The sequence below is a fragment of the Aulonocara stuartgranti genome (genome assembly GCF_965226115.1).
Source record: "Aulonocara stuartgranti genome assembly, chromosome: 16".
In the NCBI taxonomy this organism is placed as follows: Eukaryota; Metazoa; Chordata; class Actinopteri; order Cichliformes; family Cichlidae; genus Aulonocara; species Aulonocara stuartgranti.
The window spans coordinates 28,112,997-28,131,022 of NC_138952.1; the positions used below are offsets into that span (position 1 = coordinate 28,112,997).

An 18,026-nucleotide genomic window follows, 5' to 3' on the forward strand; every position below is an offset into this window, starting at 1 on the left:
AAGAGAAGGGGCTGAGACGGGCAAGACACCGTCGGAGTTCATAGCTGGGCTGCTGAAAGAAAAACTGGGGCTATCGGTGACACCGACGCTTGATCGAGCACACCGAACACTCGGCGCGAGACGAGACGGAGCCGGGGCTCCACCGAGAGCGTTCGTGGTGAGATGCCACTACTATACAGAGAAGGAGGAGATACTGAAGAAGGCGAGGGAAATGGAGAGAACGCCGGAAGGTCGGAGTGGACGGATTCATATCTTCCCAGACTACACCCAGGAAGTAAACAACAAGAGAGCAGCCTTCAAAGAAGCAAGGAGCCTCCTGCGTACCTACGGGGGGGTCAGATATGGGCTCCGTTATCCGGTAACGCTGGTGATTACACCAGAAGGGGACAAATGAAAACCTTCGAGACCCCAAAAGGCGCCATGGAGTTCATCAAGAAGACGCTGACTCCCGGGTGAAATATATGGGCTGGTCTGAGCTTGGCTACGTATAAGGGCTACACTGGTGTAAGGACTTACATGTCTCATGAAAGATATTGGTGATTGGATTTTGCAATATTGGTGAAGTACCACCTCATCTTATTGTTTTATATTTGAATATTTCGTTTAAGAAATTGCTTTATACTACTTACATGTTATTTTTGTATTACTGGATTTTATTTTCAAAGATCTCTTTGCTACAAGTTCCCCCGACTGTTTTTTTTTTTTCCCCTTTTTTTAGGAGGTGGGTAGCTTTGAGGGTGATATTATATTTTTAGAACCATGGGATATTTTGCACGGAGCCGCACACGGTAGGCTTGGTGTGTAGGAGAGGGTGGACCGGTTGGCCACGAGAGTGCTTGTTAATGAGCACTGTGTTTGGGTTCGTATTCATATATGCAATGTGTTGTGTGTTACTTGTGTATGTGTGTGTGTTGTTTCCCCATTTTTTCCCAGACACCGTACCTTTATTTTTTCTGTTTTTGCTGCCAGACCTTCAGGGTGTGATCCAGATGGTGGGCGACATGGGAGCGTAGTGGACATGTTGGGCTGTGGACTCCTGGCATGGCACCAGACATGGCTGTGAGCGGAATGGGCACAAACTTGATTAGCTGGAATGTAAGGGCGATCAACAAACCGGCTAAACGGAGTAAAATCTTTTCATATTTAAGAGACCAGGGAGCAGAGATAGTATATTTGCAAGAGACACATTTGTTAAACAGGGACCACCTTAAACTGTGTAGGGGGGGTTTCAACCAGATCTATCATTCAAATTTTGATAGTAAGAGTCGAGGAGTAGCCATCCTTATACAGAGGAATGTACAATTCATAGAAACAACCGCCATAAAAGACAAACATGGTCGATATGTTATTGTAGCTGGGAAATTATTCAATATGCCAGTAGTGTTGGCAAACATATACGCACCCAATTGGGATAATGTTCAATTTTTTAAGGATTTGTTTTCATTACTACCTAACTTGGACACACATAATTTGATTTTGGGGGGAGACTTGAATTGTGTCCTAGATTTAACTCTGGACCGCTCCAGCCCAACACCTGGTGTGCTAAGTAAATCTGCTCAATGCGTTAACTCCTTCTGTGAAACATATGGTATATTCGATCCATGGAGATATGCAAATCCGACTGTTAGACAGTACTCCTTTTATTCCCCGCCACACCAAACTTATACTAGAATCGACTATCTTTTGTTAGACAAGAAACTGACCCCAATGGTAATGCATGTAGAATACCCTGGTATAGTACTATCTGACCATAGCCCGGTCACACTGAAACTTAAATTCCCTGACTATACACCACCTCAGAGGATGTGGCATCTTAATAGTAGATTGTTGGCTGATGATGATTTTAAAGAATTCATCAATTCGCAAATAGTTTTTTTCTTGGATCTTAATGATACTCCTGATATAAGCAGTGGCATTTTATGGGAATCATTAAAAGCGTACGTACGCGGACAACTTATTTCATATAGTGCTGGTGAAAGGAAAAGAAGAATGAAACGTACCACAGAATTAATGACAGCAATAAAAGAAGTTGACCGGGCAAATTCTTTGACTCCATCTGCGGAGCTGCATAGAAAAAGGATTTTGCTCCAGACTGAATATGACATTCTGATAACTCAGCGCGAGGAGGATTTATATCTTAGGTCGAGACAAGATCTCTATGAGTATGGTGAGCGTGCCGGCAAACTCCTGAGCTACCAGCTGAAACAATCAGCAGCTGCTGGTATGATAGTAGAGATAGGAGACAATGTGGGTAATAAAATTATAGATCAGAAGGGGATTAACAATCAATTTAAATCTTTTTATGAGGACTTGTATACCTCAGAAATAAATGATAGGGACCGAGTGAAGAATTTTTTTGAAAACCTTGAAATACCACCACTAGAGGCAGCAGATAGAGATAGGTTAGAGGGACCCATATCTGTCATGGAGATAGACAAAGCAATTCGGGGTATGAAGACAGGAAAAGCACCGGGCCCTGATGGGTACCCAAGTGAGTTTTATAGGACATTTGCTCCCGCACTGATTCCCTTACTTTGCAGAGTATTTCAGGAAATTCTTGATAAAAAAGCTCTGCCCTAAACAATGTCACAGGCCTTGATCTCTGTACTCCTTAAGAAGAATAAGGACCCACTTAAATGTGAGTCATATCGCCCAGTAAGTTTACTTGGATGTGATTATAAAATACTGGCAAGGTACTGGCAGCTAGAATTGAGCTTGTCATAATTAAGATAATACATCCTGATCAGACAGGGTTTGTTGCAGGTAGACAACTCTCCAGCAATCTCCGCCGTCTGTTCAATGTAGTATATACTGCTGGAGATAACATTATGCCAGAGATTGTGATATCCTTAGATGCCCACAAAGCCTTTGATAGAATAGAGTATTACTATCTATTTACGGCCCTCGAAAGATTCGGCTTTGGTCCAACATTTTGCTCGTGGATTAAAATAATTTATTCGAGCCCCCAGGCTATGGTGAGAACGAATAATATCATATCTGAACCCTTCTCTCTATTCCGGGGAACAAGGCAGGGGTGCCCTCTATCACCCCTGCTCTTTGATGTGGCAATTGAACCCCTTGCGATAATGCTGAGACAGGCTGCTGGATTGGTAGGGATACAAAGGGGGACACAAAACCATAGGCTGTCCTTATATGCTGACGATCTCCTCCTTTTTCTGTCAAACCCTGCCACCAGTATCCCGGTGGCCCTTGGTATTATCAAAGATTTTGGGAGGGTGTCGGGCTATAAAATTAATTTAGACAAAAGTGTTCTTTTCCCCATTAATAAACAGGCGAGGAAACTTTCTTTCCGGGCCTATCCCTTTGCAATACATAAGGATAGATTCACATATTTAGGTGTTAATGTATCTAGTAAGTATAAAGATTTACTGGACTATAACTTTAAAGTTGCACTGGACAAAGCGAAATTAGATATGGAAAGGTGGGCATCGCTCCCCTTATCATTAGCAGGGAAGGTAAATTCTGTTAAAATGAATATACTGCCGCGGCTCCTCTACTTATTTCAGACGATACCGATTTTCATTCCTAAATCATTTTTTAAGGAGTTGAACAAATGTACGTCTGCCTTTATTTGGAAAAAAACTGTCCCCAGAATAAGACGGGAGTTTCTTGAGAGACAGAAAGAAGAGGGAGGCCTGGCTCTGCCGAACTATATGCACTATTATTTTGCTGCTAATATACATAAGTTGTTATTTTGGGTCAAAGAGTTAGATGAGGATGAAACCCCAATATGGGTTCATATGGAAAGGTATGTCTCTAGTCCAGTGTCCCTGCGCTCCCTGGTCTGCGCTCCTCTACCCTTGAGCAAACATCTTTACACGAACAACCCGGTGGTATCTCATTCTCTGAAAATTTGGACTCAATTCAGATCACATTTTAAAAACAGAACCGCCCTCCTGTCTGCTCCCATCTATGGAAATCACTTGTTTCCCCCAGCCCTCGGGGGAACAGCCTTTAGGGAATGGCATAGAGCTGGGGTGGAATGTGTTAAACATCTTTTTAAAAATGGTACTTTTATGTCTGCGGCTCAACTGGAAAAGGACTATGGAATTTCCTCCAAGACTAATTACTTTAGATATTTCCAGGTTCGGGACTTTGTGAAAAAGTCATTCAGCCCCTCCCTCGAGCTTCCACAAAGCGGATGGATATACGAGTTGATGGACACAGATCCGACTGCTAAGGGGACAATCTCCACGCTATATGCACGTATTCAGAATGTGGCTTCCCCCTCCCTGGACAATGTAAGACGGAAATGGGAGGAAGAATTGGGGCTGGACATTTCAGAGGTTGACTGGGGGGGGGGCTGTAGATCTAGTACACTCTGCTTCTATATGTGTGAGACACGGATTGATACAGTTCAAGGTGTTGCACAGACTCCATTTGTCAAGGGAGAAACTGGCAAGAATGTACCAGGGGGCCGATCCGACCTGCCCCAGATGTAAACAGGTGCCAGCCAACTTATGCCACATGTTCTGGTCTTGTTCCAGGCTGAAAGACTTTTGGGCTAACATCTTTAGAACATTCTCATTCATTTCTAATAAGGATATAGAACCAATGCCTCTGACAGCCATCTTTGGTGTGGCACCGAGGGAAACTCAACTAACAGCCTCTCAGAGGAAGGCAATAGCATTCGCCTCATTGCTGGCTAGGAGATTGATTCTATTTAACTGGATAAAGGCAACACCGCCATCCCATAAACGCTGGGTGGAGGAGGTGATGGCACACCTCAAATTAGAACATCTCAGACTCACTATACAGGGCAACACCAAGAAATTCTTTAAGGTCTGGCAGCCTTTCATTTCCTATTTTGAAGATGAGTTTCCGTCCACTCCATAACTGGCAACTTCCCCCCCCCCTTTTTTTTTTCCTTCCTCTGTCTGGGTATAGTTTTGTCTTACACTGTGTGGTAGGACTTGAGTTCGAGCTTTTCTGTATGAATGATATGCTTTCTGAAAACTCAATAAAAACACTTTGATTATTATTATCAAGTTTGCTGACGACACCGTCGTGGTGGGCCTGATCTCTGATAACAACGAGACGGCCTACCTGAAGGAGATTAGGAATCTGGAGAACTGGTGCCAGAGGAACAACCTCCTTCTAAACGTCAGTAAGACAAAGGAGCTGATAGTGGACTTCAGCACAAAGCAGGAGAGGAACTACCAGACCCCCGTCATCAACGAGTGCCCAGTGGAGAGAGTGGACAGCTTCAAATACCTCGGAGTTCACATCACGCAGGACCTGTCATGGTCCTGTCACATCAGCACCGTGGTGAAAAAGGCCCGTCAGCATCTCTACCACCTCAGACGCTTGAGAGACTTCCAACTGCCCTCCAAGGTGCTCAGGAACTTTTACTCGTGCACCATAGAGAGCATCCTGACGGGAAACATCTTAACCTGGTTCAGGAACAGCACCAATGCAGGACAGACGAGCTCTACAGAGGGTTGTGCGGTCAGCTGAGCGCACCATCCGCTCCGAGCTCCTTGACCTGCACTCAATCTACAGCAGGCGGTGCTGGACCAAGGCCAGGAAGATCGTGAAGGACCTCAGCCATCCCAACAACAGACTGTTCTCTCTGTTGAGGTCAGGAAAGCGATTCCGCTCCCTGAAGACCAACACAGAGAGACTGAGGAGGAGCTTCTTCCCGCAGGCGATACGGTCTCTCAATCACACCACCACACAGTACTGACCCACACATATGGTTCTTACACACACACTGGACATTCTGGACATTGTTTTCACTTCATCACTTAAATCACTTTAAGCATATTTGCACTGCACAAGACAAAATGTGGATTGCACAACACTGGTCACTATATTCTTCATTTCCAATTAATACTTGTACAGCTGCTGTTATTGTGTATATATTTATTTATTTATTTATATTTCTTCATACATTCTTATATAGTTCTATACTGTGTATTGTGTATTTTGTTGTACAGTTATTTTATTTTCAACTTTAATTTATATATTTTATCTTATTCTTTCCCAGTTAAATTTACCCTTCATTCTAATTTGTGTTGTACAGTTATTTCATTTTTAACCTTAATTTATATTTTATTCCTTCCTAGTTAAATTTACCCTTTTTAATTTTTCATATTTATTTCCTATCTTATTCATAGCCTTTTCCTTTTTTTATCTTTAGGTCACGAGCAGTTGTCTAAGCATTTCACTGCATATCGTACTGTGTATGACTGTGTACGTGACAAATAAAATTTGAATTTGAATTTGTTGTGACGGGCTGCCTTTGGACGAGGGGTGTGTATTGTGGCTGTAGGTAAACCAGGTTGTGGTCTGACTTCCCTAGTGGGGGGAGGGGGGTGGCTCTGTATGCATCTCTCACATTAGCATACAGTAGGTCAATTCTCCTGTTGCTCCTTGTTGGACAATTCACAAACTGGTGAAAAGCAGCCAGAGTAGAATCCAGTGTGGCATGATTAAAGTCTCCAGATATAATAATGAAAGCCTCGGGGTTTTGTGTCTGAAGTCTTGCTGTGACTGTGTGTATTTTCTCACAGGCAGCTGCTGCGTCAGCCCTCGGAGGGATGTAAACACACACAGATCACATGACTGAACTCCCGAGGTAGATAATATGGCCGCAAGCTAACAGCTAGCAGCTCCAGGTCCGGACGGCATACCGAAACTTTAACGGAGACGTGTCCAGGGTTACAGTATCGTTTGTTAACGTAGACAATGAGTCCCCCACCTCTGCTTTTTCCGCTGGCCTGCGTGTCCCTATCGGCTCTCACGGATGTGAAACCGCATAGGTCTACGTTAGCCTGTGGCGTTAGCTCGGTTAGCCACGTCTCCGTGAAGATAAACAAGCTGCACTCACGGTATAGTCTGTGGTTGTTCAGAGCACACAGTTCGTCCATTTTATTCTGTAGCGAGTTCACGTTGCCCATTATCACTGTTGGGATTGATGGTTTGAATCGCCTCCGGTGATCCGCTCTCCTCGCTCCAGCTTTGCAGCCTCTGTAGCTCCTCTTTATCTCAGCCGGGATGTTGTGTCGCATGCCGGTCTGTCCCTTTGTTCTTAGTGCCAGCAGCTCCGCTCTCGAATAGATGAAGGAGCTGGTTCCAGAAGTTTTAAAAAGTGCATTATCTATCTTGTATCGCTATATCTAAGAGGTATAAGTAGAGTAACTAGAGGAAGGTGAAATAAAGTTTGAAAACCTAGTCTAAAAAAAGTTAAAGTTAAGAAAAAGGTGCGGTGTTGCAGAGCTACTTGGAAAGGCTGCCGTCACTCCAGCGCCATCTTGAAAATATGGCGCTATGCTGTAGACTGACCAATGATGAACTTGAATCTGAACAAATGACAGCATGTAATGGTCTCACGTCCTCCACCCACTGAACAGCTAATAATATTGCGATCATTTCCCCAGTGTACACAGAAAGCCCATCACTAATCCTTTTACCCATTTCCACCAAAAACTCTGGGACCACGACTGCAACACCGGTTTGACTGGTTGTGTTCTTTGAGGCGTCTGTATATATTTGAAGATAACTATAATATTGGTCAATGTAAACCTGTACCGCACGAGAGTTCAAAGTAAATGCCCTATCCTCATTCTTCTTGTTCAACAATGTTAAGTCTAGGAAGTCAGGAAGTAGCCATGGAGGTACTGCCGGTAACGGCACTCTGTGACTAATGTTTAACTGATCCAGATTAAATGCTGTTGCTTGTCTCCCCACAATCCATCCAAAGCTCTTCTTTTCCCTCCTTTCTTTCTCCCAGCAAGGCTTAAGTACTTCATGCGTCGGGTGATCCTGCCCGTGGCCCTGTAAATTAGCCCAATTATTAAGTATGAGCTGCCCCCTTCTCAGTCCCAATGGCATCTCTCCCATCTCCACCTGTAAAGCTGCTGTTGGAGTTGTGTTAAATGCACCTGTGCAAAGTCGTAGTGCCTGATACTGATTATGGTCTAACTTTACTAGAGTTGTGTCTGCTGCTGAGTTATACGCTACACACCCATAATCCAACAGTGATCTGACCAACCCAGTGTATATGGCCCTCAAAGACTTTCTATCTGCTCCCCAGTCCCTCCCAACTAAACATCTCATTATATTCAACACTTTTTTACACTTGTCCACCACCTTCTGAATATGCGCAGCCCATGTCAACCTTTCATCAAACCACAATCCAAGAAACTTAAATTTACTCACCCTTTCTAATTCGTGATCATACAACTTAAGCTTGATGTCTGTACCAACTCTCTTCCTCGTAAAAAACATCACCTTGGTTTTATCAACCGAAGATTTAAAACCCCACTTATAAGACCACTCTTCGACTCTGCTAATCGTTCCCTGCAGTTTCTTCACAATACACTCTATATTTTTCCCTCTCTTCCATATTGCTCCATCATCAGCAAAAAGTGAACACCCCACCCCTGCCTCCATATCATTAAACACATCATCTATCATCAAAGAAAATAACATAGGGCTCACTATGCTCCCTTGAGGTGTACCATTTTCCACCAAAAACCTTCCAGAAAGAGCCTTCCCAACCCTCACTTGAACATGTCGCCCCTTTAAAAAATCCATTATCCACCCGTACATCCTCCCCCTAATACCCAATTTACAGAGTTTAATTAGTAGGCCATCTCTCCACATCATATCATAAGCCTTTTCTATATCAAAAAACACCGCAACTACACTCTCACTGTTTGTTTGTGCACCCTGCCTTCCTTTTGGCTCATGTGTGTCTTGTTTGCAGGCATTGGAGAGGCAGAGTTCCCGTTTACAATCAGTGACACTGTCAACACCTGGGCCAGCGTGCCAGGAATCTATATAAAAAGCCTTTAGGGCATAGCTTGGGTTGGCCCTGAGACACCAGGTTGGATTCTGGCTGCGTTAGGTTTGGTTTTTGCTTTTGACACTATTACATGCATCATCTTCCACTCATCCATTACTTCACACACACTACTGATGGTACTGATTACACACACCACTGTTTGTTTTTGACAGTAGGGTTTCTTTTCTGTTTTATTTGTTTTAAAAGAATAGAAGCAGCTTGGAATACATTCCTAGCCATGTCTGAGGTTTTCTTTGTCATGACCGTACGGCCCCATGACAGCTGCCTGGCAACAAGGCCAACTTGAAAAGCTTGAATCTTCCCTCTGAGTAGCCACAGCAACATTTTGGTGATTAAAGCAATCATGTAATGGGTTTTTTGACACTGTTTTCAATAGGGGTGCAACAATATATGTATCGGTATTGAACCGTTCGATACAGTGCTTTTGGTTTGGTACACATATGTATCGAACAATACAAAATGTTTTATTTATTTTATCAACTTTTCTTCTGATGATACTGTCTGTGTTGAGAGCTCAGTGGATCTGCGTTCGACTACTCCGCCTAGGCTGCACTGTCGATCGCAGATCCACTGATCGCAGCACAAGCTAGCCAGATAGACGTTAAGCTTGTTGCAACTGCCTCTACGCTACCTGAAATTGAACCTCCCTCACCCTCATTCAGATCTGGCGTTTGGAACTATTTTGGTTTTCATGTGACGTATGACCCTGATGGTAAGCGCGTCATGGACAAAAGTAAAACAATATTTCGGATGTGCCACGCTATGCTCAATTACATTGGCGTTAATGTAATTTTAACGAGATTAACGCTGACAGCACTAGTGGGAACACAACAACTATGACTGCACATTTACGCCGACATCATCCTAGAGCAAAGACAAGTGGAAGCAGAAAAAAAACAACAAGCACGCATGCTACAAACTCTATTCGGGTTATTTAGACAGCCGTTAGCACATGATTCGCGTTATGTGGACCTGATATGTTTAATATGCTGTTAAGAATATACCTCAGAAGAAGGGTATAGTATAGCTTTTATTTTGGAAAGAGCCATTTCTCTAAAATAAATTCTCTTTTCCAAAGATGAGGTATTTCTCAATCAGATAGATTGTTTCAGCAACATTAAATTAAAAAGTGTACTTTTTAGTTAAAATATATATTTATAATTTTAATAAATGACAAATTAAAAAGGCATGAGCAATTTTTGTATCAAAAAAATATCGAACCGTGACACCAAAGTATTGAACCAAACGGAACCATGAATTTTGTGTATCATTGCACCCGTAGTTTTCAGCCAGTCTGACCCAGTGATAGCCAGCAACCACTCAGCAAACAGTGTCAGAATGCACATTTTGTTGCTAGTGACAGGAGGTTGCCAGTGGGTTGTTAACCCTTTTCTAGGCCTGTATAATTGAAAGCATAGAGTACTAAGCACTATTTGACAACCAGTGTTGGGGTTAATTACAAGCTAGGTACTTAATTACTAGCTGGAGAAAGTAATTTGGTACAGCTACCACTTGTTACATTACATTCTCATTATTCGAATTATTAATGAACTGAAATGCGCCGTCAAATAATTACCAATAACAAAATAAATCTATATGCTAAAGACCCACACACCAACACAAATCCTTTAAAGTGATTTGCCCCTGTGATTCTACTTTTAAAAACATGAACAGGTAGAAATGGCTCATCACTGCTTCTGTTACATGATGAAGATCAATCCATTCAGCTTTAACAGTAATCTAGGGTCTTTGCTAGCTTGGTGTTAGCATGCTGTCTGTCCAAAAACTTGCAAAGAGCCAAAGTTCTGTTGGCAGTATAATCTGGTTTCTGCCTTGGATGCACTTTCCAATTTCCAATCACTCTCTCCTCCTTTTGTCCAATTAAATTAAAAGTAATGTCCATATTCAGCCTTGTCAAAGGCTGAAGATCACTCCGCCATTTTCCTTCTTCAGCCACATAAAATGAGGTCATAGTACCTGCTCGTTCGGGGTTCCAAGCGATTCAAGCAGGTACTAAAATGTGATGTCGTCAGACTGCATGCCACCGATTGGCTAGTAAGTAGCATCACTCAGTCAGTCATGAGTGTGTCTTATTCGCAAAAATTAAAAATGCCATTTATGAAACCTGGCAACATGACTACAAAAAAACAACGCCGTGGTCCCTGAATCTAAAGAAAAGCCACACACTGAGCAGCAGGTATATTCTTGCCTCGATGTCCACCTTTTGTTGTAGCGTTTGTGTTGCATATTAATTGTGTCACAGGGCGCTCGGACGCGCTGCTATTATAATAACCACGCAGGTTAGGTTGTACTGGATTTTAATGTAAAACCAGTCAATCTGAGGCGATCAGTGGTTAGTCAATCCGAGGTAAGTACTAATGGAAAAAGGGGCTTATGTATGGAAGAGGTCAGGAGGGAGGTACAACAGTACAACTTTAGAAACATTTTTACAACATGGTGGATGTGCCATGGTGTCATGGTTTTGTACTGCGTTGCAAAAAGTGGTGCTGGTGCTTTCATACCCTCCACAACATTCGAACCATTACATTGTTGCGATAGACAAAAACAGGCAAAACTATGAAAGCTATAGTGTTTACAGTTATTTTCTGTTGTTTTAACATAAAAAAGATACAATTATCCATTACTCGTGTCTTTTTTTGTAAGAAATATGACCGAAAACACAATTAGCTAGCAGCTGATTCCTGCTGCCACAGTTGCATTCTGTTTCTGACAATATTTCAGGCAGTATGTGAAGAACACCTTTGAACAGACAATGATATCATTTACAAAATGATATCATTGTCTGTTCAAAGATGAAGAACACCTTTGAACAATGATCTTTTACAAAATGAAAAAAAGACATGAACCATGAAACAGTTTCTGAATATTGTGACCAATTAATGATTATATTTGAATAAAAAACAAACAAAAAAAAAACCACACTTCCCTTTTATTTCTATGGCATCAATAATAGTGGTCTTAATTGCAGAATCAGACAAAAATACAGAATTACTTCAAAGATGATTACAGAAACTGTCATTGATCTGGATAAACATAAATATCCCGGATATGTAATAATTTCCAATTTTTAGAATATGCCTAATAAGGTGAACAACACACATTATTCTCCTTGTTCTCTTAAAGAGACAGAAAGGGTTTTAACAGCTGGTTGTTCAGTTTTTATCATAAACATCTTTTTGGAAAGATCTCTTTCTTCTACAGTATGCTGACCTCACAGGAGCCTGGCTGAAGTATCTGTAGAGTGACAACTAATTTCACAGCTTTTCTAAACCAGGGGTAGAACATAGCATAAATCAAAGGATTTAGACAGGAGTTAAAATAATACAGATAGATCACAATGGATGCAGATGAGCTGTTGAGCAACTCGTATCCAAAAAATGAAACAATGTAATATGGGCAGAAACATAATAGAAACACAAGAACAAGAACACCCAGAGTCCTGGCTGCTTTTAACTCTGATTTCTTTGCTGTTAGAGTCACTGAGAGCTGCAGTGTGACAGCTGTAACATGAGAGCGCATGGCACGGGCCTGAGACACAGCCACCACAAATACTCTCATATACAGAAATACGATGACAGTAACTGGAGCAATAAAAGTTAAAACAATGTCAGTGGTTCCTACAATGTAGTCTATGACAAATACACATTCTCCATAACAGGAAGTATGTCGTTCTCGTTGAAGCAGGTCGTCCTTTATAAATAGTATGTTGTAAAAAACCGAGCAGAGCCAACACAGACAGACGCAGAGTTTCACTCTTCTGTCAATGATTCTGGTGGGGTAATGCAGAGGGTCACAAATAGCCACATAGCGGTCGACTGATATCAGCACCATAATGCCCACTGAGGCAGAGGTAATGACGAAGCATATATAACTATACAGAGAACATGTGAGTTGACCAAGAAACCAACAAGCTGTGTCTCGTAGGATTTTTGCTGGCATCAACAACAGACCAATGAGAAAGTCTGAGACAGCCAGAGAGAGGAGGAGGATGTTAGTGGGTGTGTGGAGCTGTCTGAAAGAAGAGAGAGAAATATCAAGAAGTCATTATTTCTATACTAAAACAATCTAAACAAACAAAATTATTACAGCTGTCCTATCCGAAAGTGTAGACAGTTGAAAGGGTAGTAGAGGATAGAATCTTTAGAGTTGCACATTATTGTCCGATAATAGTCTACCCATAAGATATAAATTAACTTAAATTTAGTCGTAATTAGTAGTAGAGTTGTAGTAGTAGTAAAGCCACAGCAGAAGTTTAAAAAAGTAAATCTCTGCCTGAAGTGGGAGACTGAGACAATGACGAGAAGGTTGAGAGCCACAGTTAGCAGAGAGACTGAAAACACCACAACGTAAGGGAGCAAAACTTGAGACAGAGATGTTTTAGGCTTCTTGCAGGAGATGTTGAAGAGTTGTGGAAAGCAGAGCTCTGCTTCGTCCTGGGTCTCCATCTTCACACACCTGCAGAGAGCTGCAGCTCTGGCATCAATGTGAGCAGAATATAACTGATCCTCACACCTTCTCTAAACTCCTCCCCTCATCATTCTTTCAGCGTCTGTAATGCCCCCTTCAGTGCACACTGAATCCAGGCTGACCACTTGCTGATAGTATTGTATTAATCTGGCAAGTAATTACTGACCACATCTAGCCCAATGTTCTTAGGGTTACATTAGTTTCTGAAAATGCTACATCCTAGTAACATTAGCTAACTAAAACTGCAAACTGCCTTTTTTGTAAATTAATGTGCTTTTCAAAATAAAGCAGCACCAAGCCCTGTTTGCACAGTCTTAGAGCAATGGCTGTAACCTACATCCTTATGATAACAGCAACTGCAACAATAAAGGTTAGAAAATAAAGCTTATTAGTCTCTGCAATGTACCATATGGGAATCACAAATTCTGTATGGCAGGAACCTTCCTGGTTGAATAAGATCATTTGTTACAAATACACTGCTGTAGAAAATACAACAGGTCCATGAATCACAGAAAAGGAGTTTTACTCTTTCTGAGACTCAAGTGGGATAATGCAGAGATTCACAAATAGAAACACTCATATTTTAGCACCATGTCTGCTGCAGAAATTCCCCAGACTTGCCTGCTTAGGTCCCATTCGGAAGCCCTGTGGACAGGCTACTCAAGACCTACATGTGCACATTGCCACATTATTGCCAGTAGGGTGTGGACTAGAATTCCCGGTTTCCTTCCACATATAGCTTTGCAAAAATTGCATAGAAAGCGCTTGCATAGTCATGTTTGACTTCATGCTTTTCTGAATAGTTTCTGAGATGCTTAGAACTCGAATTGCACTGCTGGAAATAGTTTATTTTGATGCACATGCTGTTTTCTTTGCAAATTTGCATCATAGGATTGTTTTTTGTTTTTCCTGCAGTATATAAAAATTGTTGTATCTCAAAAATAAAACTATGAAGACACTCAAAATAAATTTCCTGTTGTTGTAAACAATTTTTTGCAACTTTTTTGTATTTAAAGTTTTGAGGGATAAACCTCTTAAATTTCCCCAAGTAGAAATATATGTAAAAAAAACAAAAACGATTTTCAATTCTTTTGTAGTTTATTGCACTTTTTTGTAATTAATGTAGTTACTATGGACTTAATGCATACATATTATTAAAATATGGGCTATAACAGTTGTATTGATATACAGTATATGTAGACAGATGGGCTACTCGCCTTTCTTTTTCTCTGTCTCTCTCTCTCTCTCCTGCGCTCGTTCTTTTCGCTGCGCAACTAGGTTAATTGGGAACCCACCTGCATATTGATTGCAGGGTGGGGTTAGCCCATATAAAGCTAAGCCGGTGTTTTTGTTGGATCATTCCTCCCGTGCATTCGGCGCAAAGCAGCAGTAAATGCTGGCACACTGCGACGGACTGATCAGCAAGAGCAGATCATATGACAGCTACAGGTATGCTCTCGCTTAACCTCAGATTCCCTCCGAGTACTGGAATTTGTGTTAATATAGTTTTTGACTCCCTCAGACATCGGTGCGTGTGTGGTTCTTTGTGTCTGGGGATGGGCGTCCAGGTACACACCGGCTCACTCCTTGGCGGCCGTTTATCGGGGCCTGGAGCCTGGGGCTCGCTCGGGCCCCTTCGGAGGTGGGGTTCCCCCGGCCTCTCGGCCTGGGGCTCGGTCACTCAGGCACAGCTGGCTGCCGGCGGAGCTCACGGGCGCGTCACTGCAACCCCCCTGGCTTCTGCTCCGCGGCTGCTGAGTGACCCCTCATCTGGGACTCTCCTCAGCTCTTTCTGGGACAGTGGCGCGGCTGCCCCTCTGTTGGTCTTCCTTGGTCTCTTGTGTTCTGGGGGCCTCTGGATGTCTGGAGTTTTGATCTCCTCCATACCTGCTTCATGCCCTGGAGGACGGGGCTGTGGCCCCCCCACACCCTCTAGCAGATCATTACATGAAGGAACCTTTAAAAAAAAAAAAACAAACGCGTCCATGCTCACAGGTGTACACACGGGTGATCACACCCACAAACTACACCCTTTTTGGCTCCTACCTCAAAGCACACTGTGTTCTGTTGATCTTATGTGCTGCACAATAATGTTTAATATTCAGTATTTACTGTCATATTCCCATATATCATTGTGATGTTGTTTATTCTATTACTCTTGTTCTCTTCTGTCAGGGTTCCTGGGTCGTTGACCCAGTGATTTCAGTTTGTTCATGTTCAGTTTGGTTCGCCACATTAATGTTCTCACTTCCTGTTTTTTCCCGTGTCAGCTTGTCTCCCGTGTCATTAGTCAGATTATGTTCAGCCCTGTACTCACCTGTTTCCAATCATTGTCATCATTCGACCTGTGTATTTAAGTTCCTCGGTTTCACCAGTTCTCTGTCGTGTCATTGATGTTGATGTTCATGTCGTCCCTCCGTCTGTATGTTCAGTTAGTCAGCCAGCCATTCTTCCAGTCTTTCAGCCAGCCAGTCACTCCATCGGTCCTGCTTTGTTCACTCACCCTCCAATAAATCATCTTCATTTCTGCACTGTGAGTCCAGCGTTTGGGTCATCTCTTCCACGCCTCCACACACAACCTCTGACAGAATGACACGACCCGTGCCACGAAGACACGATGTGGACCCAGCGGACTCGGACCTCTTCGAGCGGCAGGACGCAGCGCTCTCCATTTGGGCGGAAAAACTCAAGGAGAGACAGCGGCTCTTCGCGGAGCGAGAGCACGTCTTCGAGGGCACTCGCTTGGCTCTGGGCGGGCCTCGGAGACGCCGCGGTCCCCCACCTGCTGCCTCACCTGCACCGGAGCATTTGCCGCGGAGAGTGGACGTTTCACGCCGCGTTGCGGCCGCTCCCTCTCTCGCCGCTCCGCTCCTCGCTCACACACCTGCCGCCTCATTCGCCGGACCTCCACCATCGCCACGGCACAACGGCTACGCCTCCCACCTCGGCTCGACGGAGGCTACCGCGCCAGAGGCTCAGCTGTTTATCCCGGCCGCTTCCTCTTCCCGGAGAAAGCGGCGCAGACGCCGCCATAAAATGGACTATTTTCAGCAATTCCCGGTGGTGAGTTCCAGCGACTGTTTTCCACCCTCGTTTGACTCTCCACTTCAACCCAATAATAAACCCGTCTTTGATTCATGGGACGTTTCCCTCCTAGAGGAGGAAGTGGACTGGGAAGAGTTTTTCTGCTCTGCTCCTCCAAAGACTGTAGATAGTGGTGGCAGGAAAACCCGAACATTCTCCCATACACCTGCCAGTAACACACACACCGTCACTATTTCCACACCCATTATTGAGCCATTTCCCACCAGCATGGGGGCCCAGTCTACGCCCACACCAGTGCCAGCTCCCAGGAGGAGGGCAGCTGCGACCCGGTCTAACTCCACACCCGCTTCTGTTTCTCAGGTGGGGGTGACTGGTGTCCAGCCGCCTTCCGTGCCCGTCCCAGCGCCCAGGCTGAGGGCAGCCAGAACCCAGCCTGACCTCCCTAGAGACTTGGAAGAGCTAACCGGTTCACCTGCTACGTCACCACTTCATCCACCTCCTGACCCAGCCTTTCACGCCCTCGCACTATCCCTAGTTAGATTAGCTGAACTGTCCCCTGCCCAGGCACCAGCCTTACTAGCCCAAGCCGTAATTTTATCTCCGTCACTAGCTCAATCTGTAGCTCAGCCAGCAGCCTCACCTACCCCTGTTCATCCCTTAGCATCTCCACTCCAGTCAGTTCCCTCACCTGCTGTTCAGCCTCCACTCCAGTCAGTTCCCGCACCTGCTGTTCAGCTTCCACTCCAGTCAGTCCCCTCACCTGCAGTTCAGTCTCCTCCTGCCCTCCAGTCACCTGCAGTTCAGTCTGCTCCTGCCCTCCACTCACCTGTAGCTCAGTCCGCTCCTGCCCTCCAGTCACCTGTAGTCCAGTCTCCACCTGTCCTCCACTCTTCTGTAGTCCAGCCTGCCGCCCAGTGCCCTGTAGTCCAGTCGCCTCCTGTTTCCCAGTCACCTGTCCACCATCCCGTCCAGTTCCCAGAGCCAGCTGTGAGCCTTCCTGCTTCTCAGCCAGGGGTTTCCGCACCCGCTGGCCCGGCCGCTCCTCAGCCAGAGGCCTCCACGCCTGCATCGCCTGGTCAGGCCTCTGCCTCAGCTGCACCCACGCCCGGCCCGGCCTCTGCCTCAGCTGCACCCACGCCCGGCCCGGCCTCTGCCTCAGGTGCACCCACGCCCGGCCCGGCCTCTGCCTCAGAGCCGTCGTCTGCTGCAGCCTCAGAGCCTTCGTCTGCTGCAGCCTCAGAGCCTTCGTCTGCTGCAGCCTCAGAGCCTTCAGCCTCAGAGCCTTCAGCCTCGCCTGGCCCAGCCTCGTTTGGGTCTGGTGCTAAACGGCCATTTTCTAGACCGCTGGCTGGGCCACTGGCCGGGCGCCATCGCCGTCGTGGGCGGCCCACAGACCCTCTTCGCCTGAGTGGCCGCCGTCGCCTTCCGCACGGCCGGCCCCCGGACCGCCTTCGCCTGAGTGGCCGCCGTCGCCTTCCGCACGGCCGGCCCCCCGAACTGTGTCCACGTCGCCGCCGTTGCCTTCCACGCGGTCGGCCCCCGGACCAGTGCTGTCGCCGTTGCCGTCCGCACGGTCGGCCCCCTGAACTGTCTCGTCTCGGCCACGGGCCGCGTGGACGCCCACCTGAACTGTCTCGTCTCGGCCACGGGCCACGGGGGC

The 18,026-nt window shown here is 45.0% G+C and overlaps 1 protein-coding gene across 1 annotated transcript; it reads right to left on the reverse strand.

Annotated features, from left to right (window-relative positions):
* Positions 1-12,049: 12,049 nt before the first annotated feature.
* On the reverse strand, positions 12,050-13,299 carry LOC309690764 (trace amine-associated receptor 13c-like; the record flags this gene model as incomplete). Its single annotated transcript, XM_082508094.1, has 2 exons — positions 12,050-12,866; positions 13,127-13,299. 2 exons carry the CDS (start codon positions 13,297-13,299, stop codon positions 12,050-12,052), a joined length of 990 nt encoding a protein of 329 aa, XP_082364220.1.
* Between the last annotated feature and the right edge of the window lie 4,727 nt (positions 13,300-18,026).